Source organism: Streptopelia decaocto, assembly GCF_964273445.1.
Source record: "Streptopelia decaocto genome assembly, chromosome: 1".
NCBI classification, from domain to species: Eukaryota; Metazoa; Chordata; class Aves; order Columbiformes; family Columbidae; genus Streptopelia; species Streptopelia decaocto.
In genome coordinates this window covers 71,918,533-71,927,987 of record NC_138663.1, presented here as the reverse complement: position 1 = coordinate 71,927,987, position 9,455 = coordinate 71,918,533, and the positions used below count along the sequence as shown (strand labels likewise).

Genomic DNA, 9,455 nt, shown 5'->3' with positions numbered 1-9,455 from the left:
CGGTTTCAGAAACCAATTTGGTAAGAGAAAAAGGATCATAGTGCTAAATATGCAATGAGTATCACTACCACAGCACCTCTGCACACCAGCTCTCAGGGATTTCCTGGTGTGTCCTCAAGACCAAAAACTATGTGGCATGCTAACATCAATGTATCCTTACATGTTCTTGGAACTTACTATTGTCTCCTACTGTGTTTGGTTCCTTAAGAACTTGATCCTGTCCCTCAGTCTAGAAGAGTCATCTCTGTTGAGGCTCAGTAATGTCAGCACCATCAAGACACACCAAGTGACTATTTGTATCTGCTCAAATATTGGAATACAAAAATAAAACTAGTAATACATATGAAGCAAAGAAGCAAGCACTAAATAAGTAAGTCAGTTAAATTGTGCCAAGGAAAGATATAGGGAGGGAAAAGATAACAACAGAGAAGCCAATGATTATTATAAACATCTGAGGTACTGCTCTACACTGCTGAAATAAGTAAAACAGTGCTCAAAAGAAGAAACAAAAACATTGGCTTTTGGCCGGATATAGGTTCCCAAGTGTGTAAATCCTTTGGGAAGCAGGTTCCAATATCCTTCAGGGACATCTGACAAAACTAGCCTAGCTGTTGAGAAAGTGGAGGAAGGAAGACATTGGGAGTCCCACAGCTCCCAGGTGAGGCCCAGGTGACAGAGGAAGCCAGTATGCAGATGCACTGCCGTAGACAGAAAATGAATAGTCCTAATGAAAGGTTGGTTTGCCACGTTTTCCTTACAGCTTGCTCTGTTTTCGTGGGCAGATTCTAGACCAGAAAGTACAACCATCAAAAGCTAGATTTTCAGGCCACTATGAAGAGAAAGAACATACTTCTGTCCATGGGTTTTCTCATCCTGCTCCTGTCACCTAACACCCCACCCATCTCTCTTTCCCAGGAGAGACCTAAGCAAGGCAGGAACTTGGCTTCACTTCACAGGCCAGAGTAGGGTCAACCTTTGCCTGAATTCGTGTTGCTGCCATCTATCTCAGCAAAAAGTTAGGGGATTTCTGGCTAGGGCATTGATGAAAGGTGGCTCTGTGGGATTGTAAATCCCACTTTTAACTAAAGGGTCCTCCCTGGAGATAAGGTAAGCAGTAGCCTCTGTGTGGGAGGGAAGGAAACTACCTGGGAGTCTGTTCAAAGTCTAATACGAGCTAATGCACTTCCTTCCTGCTCTGTGAAATCTCTGCATGGAGTTGACCTAAAGGGGAGGTGACAGCTGGAGAAGCGTTCTCCTCACATTTCCAGAGCAACTGCCCTGTGATCACAGACCATCCTGCTCACCAGGAGATTTGGTAGCATTTTCCATCTCCTGCAAAAGCAGCAGCCAGGACTGTATAGTCTGAGGTCTCAAGAGGGGTAACTAGTAAGAGGAACTGTGGGAAATCAGGTCAGAGAAACAAGGGCAGAAAGAAGAAGAGAAGCTAATGCAGTACAATGAGTATGGCCCTCCTTGTTCAAAGGGCTCAAATATGTTCTCCAGTCACAGTGGCTAGCATGGTTGGGGGTATATCTGCTTCTGGAGGTGTGGGAAGGGCAGACAGTGGTGTGGTGTGTGTTTTGTCCAGCCACATTTCCTTCCCCAGCTTTCTTACAGCAGCATCAATGGGAACAAATTCTGGCACAGTGTCTGGAAAGGTGTTGCACTCACAGCTGTGGCCTTCTCTATATGTTCACCATTTATCTCCCTACCTTGTCTAGTCCATTGTACTCCCATTTAGTGGAACAGTGGGAAAAAGAACAGAAGGAGCTGGAAGAGAACAGCTCTAAATCAGGTTGTGATCTTGGACAGATACTTGCAACCATTCATACTGGTTGAGAGGTCTGCCAAGATGGATCAAAGCCTGTATTTTTAAGGGCCATCAATCAAAGTGGGAGGAACAGCAGATATCAGTGACCCCAGAAAGAACAGATGTCAAAACTACAGCCAGAAAAATGAGACTCAGGACACATAGCTTCACCACAATCTCCATGGAGAAAAACAGATTGCAGTCACACTGCAAGAGGGAACACTGAGGGGTAACAGGACAAGATCTGATTTTGGGTGATGGCAGCTGACAAATTTTGTACAAGCTTCTGAGGCAACTTGGAGACAAACTACACCATGATGGTGCTTTGGCTGCACTCACAAAGGATCAAGCAGATACTTGTCTCTAAATACAGGCATCTGTGGGCTGAGGAGATGAAGACCAATTGGATGGGAATCAGAGAAGACCAACAACAATGATAAAGTGGCTGCAGGGACTGATTAATGAAAGGAGACAAAAAGAATGAATGACAATTGCTGAGAAAAGAAGTGATACCTGGGTGCAAGGCACAAACAACCAGAGAGGACAAAAATAATTTAGGGGAGTACAGTACATGGTTATAACCAGGATGAAAATGGACAAATGAAAATACAGGCCAAATATCATCCTGACCACGGGACTTGCTGGACCGTGAAATAGTCTCCCAAGGAAAGAGGTGGAAGCCCCATTATCTGAGGCAGTTGAAAAGAAAGCATACAGAGCAATCAAGCACATGCTGTAAATCTTCCACCAGCAGGGGAGAGGAGCAGTTGACCTAACAGGTCCTCTCCATCTCTAATTTCTACATGTAATATAAGGAACCACAAAAAGCCCCAACATGCCATGAGATACAGAATAATGAATCAGCACTTGGGAAAGCCAGTGGTAATCATGCAGGTAGAAAGGGAAAATGTTACAAAGATGAAGCAGAGAGAATAACAGGGGAGAGCGCGGCATTGTAAAAGCAATAGAGATGCAACAACTCTACTCCAGCACTTCAGCCAATCCTTTAGTATTGAGTTGGCCCTAAATTAAAAAGATTTATTGGTTGCTAGGCTGACAGAGAACCATACCTTCCCTCCCTCCTGCTCATTTAGTTTCAGGGACTGGCCAAAACGAAGCCGTAAGAGGCTGCAGGGAGTTGGTCCTGGTTTTCAAAACAGCCTGCGGGAGCTCAACAAGGGATGCCTACTGGGAGATCCCAGCAGCCTCGCCTCTTGGCCATACAGGTGAAGCAGCACTGCATTTCACACAAGCATGCCATGGTTAAGCAGATGTTAAGTAACATGAGCTGAGACTTGATTAAACCACTGTGGCAGGATTCCCCCTCGCCGGCTAAATTCAGTAGCACCAAATCACTCAACAGGAGTCTATTCTATCCCAAGGCACAGCATCCTTACAGCAGACTCCAGAGGCGGTTCTGTTTTCCACTGACACAGGTATGGGCAGGACTCTGCTCTCAGGCCTGTTTGGGACTTGCAATACAGCAGGTGTATTCAAAATCCAGCCAGGATGCTGCAAGCTGTCCTTAAAAAAAAATCACAAAGACAGCTATGGATGAAGAGATGGCTGAGTTATTTCTCACCTTTGTCCCCTCTTTTCACCCCTGTCGCGAGGGCTAGGGCTGAACTCAGCCCCGTGACTCCAGGCACTGGAGGGTGAAGGAAAAAAGCAATACCATCTAAGTTACAGTATGCACCCCATACATTGTGGGTGACACAAAGCTCCCTCCGCTCGCCCCCGAACCTCTGCGCTGAGCTACGCGCAGACCGGCTCCGGGGTCTAAACACACACACAGAGTCCCGAAGGCTCCCGTCACTGCCTGGCAGGAGGGGTCTCCCCCGGGGTCTCCCCCGGGGCGTCCGAACTCCGGTGAGGCTGGGGCCGCCCGGCCATGGGGCGGGGGAACGACCTCCCGCTCCCCGCTCGGTCCCTTTGGCTTTGCGGTCACGGGCATGGGGGTGAGTGCAGCTGTGGGGCACCGGACCGGGCCGCCCGTTGGGGTTGAACACGGGCCGCCGGTGCCACCCCACCCCACCCCCCCGTCCCGGACTTCCCGTGCCCCGCGGTAATCCGAGCCTCATTTCCTGGTCGGGGCTCTTAAAGGGGCAGCCCCGGCGGCAGAACAAAGGCCATTGTGCTGCCCGGGGGTCAGCGCTGCCCCACTGTCCACCCCCCGCCTCCAGCTGTATTCGCCCATCCCGGCGCAGCGTTTAAAGGGCCCGGGCGACCCCCCCCCCCCCAGACACCGCGACACGCTGCGAAGACAAATGATACTAAATAAGACGACACGACCCGGCTGCGCCCTCCCAGCCTCCCCTCCGCTTTGGCCAGCCCGCACCAGCACCCCAGGGTGCCGGCGTCTCGCCGCATTCCCGCCCCGGCCGCGGGGCACCGTGGCCACCCCGCCCTCGCCCCTCCCCGCCGGCGGCGGCCGTTCCTGCCGGCCGCCACCTACTGCCGGCGCGGCCCCTTTAAGGGGCGGTGCGAGGTGCCGGGAATCCACGTCAGTTTCGGCCCCGAAACTCCGGATCAATGAGCGGCGGCGGGGCGGGGCGCAGCACTAGGCCAGGCCCGGCCCGGGGCCCGCCGCCTTTCGGTTTCTCTCTTCCAGGAAGGAAAACACCGGCGGGGAGCAGGGCCGCGCCGGCAGCCCCCGCCCCTCCCGCCGCCTCGCCCCGGCACCCCCGCCCCTCCCCCTGCGCCCCCCCATCCTATCTCCCGCCCCGCTCCCGGTGCCGCGCGCGCGCGCAGCGGCTCGCACACGGACTCGCGCGGGCAGCGGGCGCGCAGTCACACACACACGCACACAGCCACAGGCGCGCGCGGGGGGGCGGGAGCGACCGCGCGCCCCCTGAGGAGCAGCGGCGGCGGCGCTGAGGAGGGGACTCCGCCGCCGGGGCGCTTCCCCCGGGCAGCTCCGCGGGCCGCGCCGCGCCCGCCGCCGGGCCATGGTGGCGGTAGTAACTTCCCCTTGAGGGGACGGGTCGGGCCGCGCCGCGCCGCCGGGCCGGGAGAAGAGCGGAAAGTGGGGAAAGCCCGAGAACTTCCCGTCCGCCCGCGCCCGCCCCGCCGGGCTTCGCCGTTTCCCTCCTGAGAGATGTCTGAGGCTCCTGCTCAGTGTTGCATCAAGGTAAAGCCCCGTCCCTGTGTCTGTCCGGCCCCTGTGAGCGCGGCGCCTCAGGGCAGTGGGCGCTGTGTTTCGCTCCGGGTTATTTGGGTGAAAATAACTGTTTCTTCCTTCCTTTTTTTTTCTTCCCTGTGTGAAGGGCGGTCGCGAGGGGGGGGGGAGGGGGTCGGGGTACCCCCACGTTTGCGGGGTGCGCAGCCCCCAGCCGTGGCGGTGAGGAGCGCGGAGCTCCCCGCGCTGGCCATGGCCGGGGGGGCGCGGGAGGCGGACGCGGGGGACGCGGCTCCCGTCGGTTGTCAGCGCCGTGTGCCTGCCCCGGGGGGACACGCACAGCAAATGCCGCCGCGGCCGGGATTTCACGGCGTGGCTCTTGGCTGCAGGAGCTTTACAGGGAGCCCCGGAGCCCGGCCGGGCCCGGCCTGGCCGCCCGCGGGGGTGGCTGCCTCGCCGTCCCCCGCCAGCAACTTCGCAGAAAGTTTCCTGCCGTCAGGGGGATGCAGCCGCTGCTGCTTCCACCAACACTGGGCTGTGTGGCTTGCGTTTTATTTTGCGCCCCTCCACTACCCCCCCCCCCCCCGGCAATATCCATATTATTATTATTTCTATCTTTTTTCAGTTGCTGCCTTTACTGGCATTGCTTGCCCGACAGCAGGTAGGGGAGTCAGGACTGTGCAGTCTGGTCCCAGTCTGCCAGGGTTCCGGGGATGCATTTCTCTGTGGCTTGGCCTGTTAAAGAAAGGGTTGCCGCGTGAAGTTTCACTTTGGAAGTGGAGGCAGTATAAAGCTGAGACAATGGAAACAAAATTGCATTTTCTTTTTGTTCAGACCCTTCCTGCTAAGTAGCCTGCTAGGAATAGTGCTTTCCTCTCTCCTTCCCTCACTCCTTGATTTTGTTGCAATCATGCATTTTCTTCAGGAGTCACTTTGCCTTGTTGCCAGCCAGGAATCTCCCTTCTGCTTGCGACTAACTCTGCCCAAGTAAGAGTGGTTTAGCAGTTGTCTCTCCCTGCCTGGAAGGAAAAGGTGACTTCCACACTCTTTAAGAGGAATAACCTGGAATAAACTCTTAGTTATTCAGCTTAAAAGCATGACTCTTTTGTTTGCTTGTCCCATGCATGCGTGTGTGTACGTCTGTGGTGGGGGTCCTGCATTCTATATGGTATGACCACAATTTGAAAACTTCTGGGTGTATTTTCTCTTGCTGACTTAAATGTGTCCGGGCCTGTGTCCCGTGAAGTCTCGTGGCTTAGAGTGTCTAGTTTGACTTTTCATAACACAGACGGACTAATTGGATAATAGGGTATTGTACGCGCGTTGCAGTATGGCAAAATGCTAATGCAGGCGAAAAGTGTACAATTAACTAAGCAGATGCCTATATATATAAACTGAAATATAACTACTGTTTTTTCTGGTAAACCCAGTGGAAAAGTAGGATGTGTTCTCTGGACAGAAGGACACAAATTAATGTCATGAAAAAGTAGTGTCATATAAGTTGTGTTTTCGACATGTGTCATTTTGAAAATATTAGGCTTACTTCTACTGTAACTGAAGTCATCAACAAAAGTACTGTTGATTTCAGGAACAGTAAAGCTGGTCCTTCCCTAACCTCTCTAAGGGATGTCATAGAGTCATACTGTAAGGGATCAGCTATATAGCAGGACAGATACAAGTGAACGTCTATTTGAGTCTTGAAATTATTAAATGCCAATTTTTGATTACATTTAGAGAGATACTGGGAAGCAGCTTTTTTTTTTTTTTTAATGACTTTCTAAACATCATGGTCTGAATTTTTTTTTTAATGTATGATTTGTTTACACGCTGATCTTGCAGCTATCTTTGGAAGACAGAAACTACTGTTATTGACTTCTCTGGTGATTATTTTAATAGTTTCAAATATAGAAAGTACATACTTTCAGACGGAAATGTGAATTTCAAAGGATACCATTTCTTCACCGGTCAAACCATTCTGGGTAACTTTATCTTCTGTTTTCTCTAGCTATCATTGTTTTTTGGACACCTGTTTCAACCAGGTAGAGTTAAAGGTTGTTGTGAACAGCAGCTGGATTTAATAGGAATTGTTTAAATGGTAGTGTGACTATACAAGTACGGTCGATTGTTTCTTCAGCGTGCCAGTCTAGCTTGTGGCACAGCGAGTGAGATCAAGGGAGAGGAGCAAGCTCCGCACTGTACTCCAGCTTCGCTGCTAAGCTGCTATGTTGTTCTGAAAAGTAGCCAAGCATTGTACTGTGAGGGTGTTGCAGACTTTCGTTAGGAACCTGTGAACTGGAAGCGGTGGTGCTTGTGGCTGTATTTTGTATTTTTTTTTTTCCCTTCCTCCTTCAACACAGGGCAAGGGTATGTGCAGTAAATGCCACAGTAACTGGGGTGATGAGCCATGGAAAACTTCAGTGGAGGGAGTGAAGACTAGTCCTTTGTTTATGCCCAAGCTGCTCAGTGCGTGATCTCCCTATCTTGCCTTATTGGAGAAGTGCTCTAATAAGACTGAGGAAAACTTTGAGGAGATGAAGTTTTGGTATATATTTAACTACTGGTAATCAATATAAACTTGCAGTAATATCTTGGTTTGTGTCAAGTACTTATCAGTATGTATGTGTGATTGTATATTGATACCTATTTGCTTTCCGTAAAGTATGTGTGCTTACATTAACTCTTTCTCCAAGAGAGGAGAAATATCATATTAATATCCTGATCTTGCCAACACTTGGGTGTGTGCTTGCCTGGCTGATGGCAAGCAGACCTGGTAACTCCAACTGTGCTGTTGTGGTAAGGAAGTTAAGTGTATAGATAAAGAATCTAAAGCTGTAGAGAGAAGTCATTGCTGGGGTTTAGAAAATAAGATCCTGAGAGTCAGATGGGCATGAAGATTGGACACTCCATGTTTGCTACAGCTTAGGGCATCAGCATGCTGTCTCTGTGAACCCATAGGCTTTGGGCTTCTGGCAGGCTCCAGCACAAGAGGGCCTGAGGGCTTTGACTCCAGAGTGGGCTGGGAAGGGACATCTGGTACAGCTGTTGTATTCAGATACTTTTTTCATCCCAGTTGTTGTGACGTCTACATCAGGAGTTAACCTGAGCCATAGTATTTAGTTGATTGTATTATTGTAAGTACTGCCATGATGTTGGCACTCATTTCAGTATTGGCAAATTATCCTTATGTCCTCACCTCTCCTCCCCCAGATGGGAGAACTGAGGCACAGGGAGTGTGTAAACACCTTGGCAAAGTCTTACAGGAGAGCAAAACCTCAAAGGGAGACGAGACTAGAAGTTTAGATACAGGTGGTGATATTTATGATTAATTAAGATCAATGTGGTGGTGAGTTCTGTTTAAAACCTCACCTGGAGCTTTGTGATTGTGAGGGTCTCCCTATTTATTTCCTAAAATTATAATACCCTGAGAATATCACTGTGGAGTTACATGTAGGCTCAAAATTCAGCAGGCAAGTAGAAGGGTTCCAAAGGGCACAACTTAATTTGTTTATTTTCCTTTTTATAAATGTGGCACCTTCAGTTGCTTAGTCTGATTTATCATACAAACAATTGTGTTGACACAAGTGTGGAGTATCGGGAGAGCTAAAACTGAGAATATCAGTGAGGGCGATCAGCTGCTTCAAATTTCCCAGACCAGGGCTTCTCCAGACCCAGGCTCCCTTGTAAGTGTCTGGCTGATGCTTGGGCCAAGAATGCTTTCTGTGGGCAGCACTGAAGGCACTGAGCCTTCCTGTGAGCTGGGTTGTACAACTGATTCCAGTGGAGACTTTATTCAGGTGTACGCTGGTGGATGTGAGCCCTTTCTCTTGCAGTGAACCGTACGTAGCAGCCTTTGCGATTGCATGGGCACTGCAGGAGTTAGCACAGAACCCTGTAGCTTGAGGACTTGTCTCACTGATGCTTGCTTCAAATTTGAGGATGTAATTTGTAATAATTTAAAAAAGGAAGAGGAAAAAAAGTCTGATCGTGTAAGCCGAAAGGCAAAGCGTAGTGTTTGAGCTTTCAATCTTAACTGGCTTCCCCAGATTTACTTCAAAAATAAAGTAGTGCTTTACGTCTACTAATACTTAATTGATGCTGCTTTTGCAAAGAGCTCTCACCCACCAAAGGCTTCTTGTTCTGAGGAACTGCTCAGCACCACACAGCCAGAATCCTGTTGTCCTTAACTAGCGCTGAGTATCTGTTAGTTCAGGGTACATTCCTTAATGTTTGTTAGTGAACTTGTGTACTAGGAGGAGGATCCTTCTGTTCACGTCAATGACAAAACTCTCATTAAGTTTGGTGGGTGTAGGACTGAATGGTAGAAGACCAGTGTTTAGAAGTACATACTATTTAACACCTGATTAATCACTTAACTCCTTGGCACCAGCTAAATTTAATCCCTCTGAAGCAAAATTTTACTAACACTGCCCCAATTAAGCACTGGTTATTACTATTCACTGTGTCATTACAAGTTAAGTCAGTTTCCTGGGAGGCAACCCATTGAAACAGCAGCCCCAATCTGAAATG

At 49.7% G+C, this 9,455-nt stretch overlaps 1 protein-coding gene across 5 annotated transcripts in view; it reads left to right on the top strand.

The window, feature by feature from the left end:
- Positions 1–4,412: 4,412 nt before the first annotated feature.
- ETV6 (ETS variant transcription factor 6) overlaps positions 4,413–9,455 on the top strand; it is a 138,405-nt gene continuing 133,362 nt past the window's right edge. For 2 of the 5 annotated variants that reach the window (XM_082064209.1, XM_082064205.1), the window contains exon 1: positions 4,416–4,940. Coding sequence is in view for 3 of the 5 variants with exons in the window: in XM_082064207.1 (XP_081920333.1) it covers positions 4,908–4,940 (33 nt within the window). In the remaining 2 variants the exon portion in view is untranslated. Of the gene's footprint in view, positions 4,941–9,455 lie in introns of all 5 variants that reach the window. The other 3 variants (XM_082064207.1, XM_082064204.1, XM_082064203.1) reach the window with 3 other exon arrangements.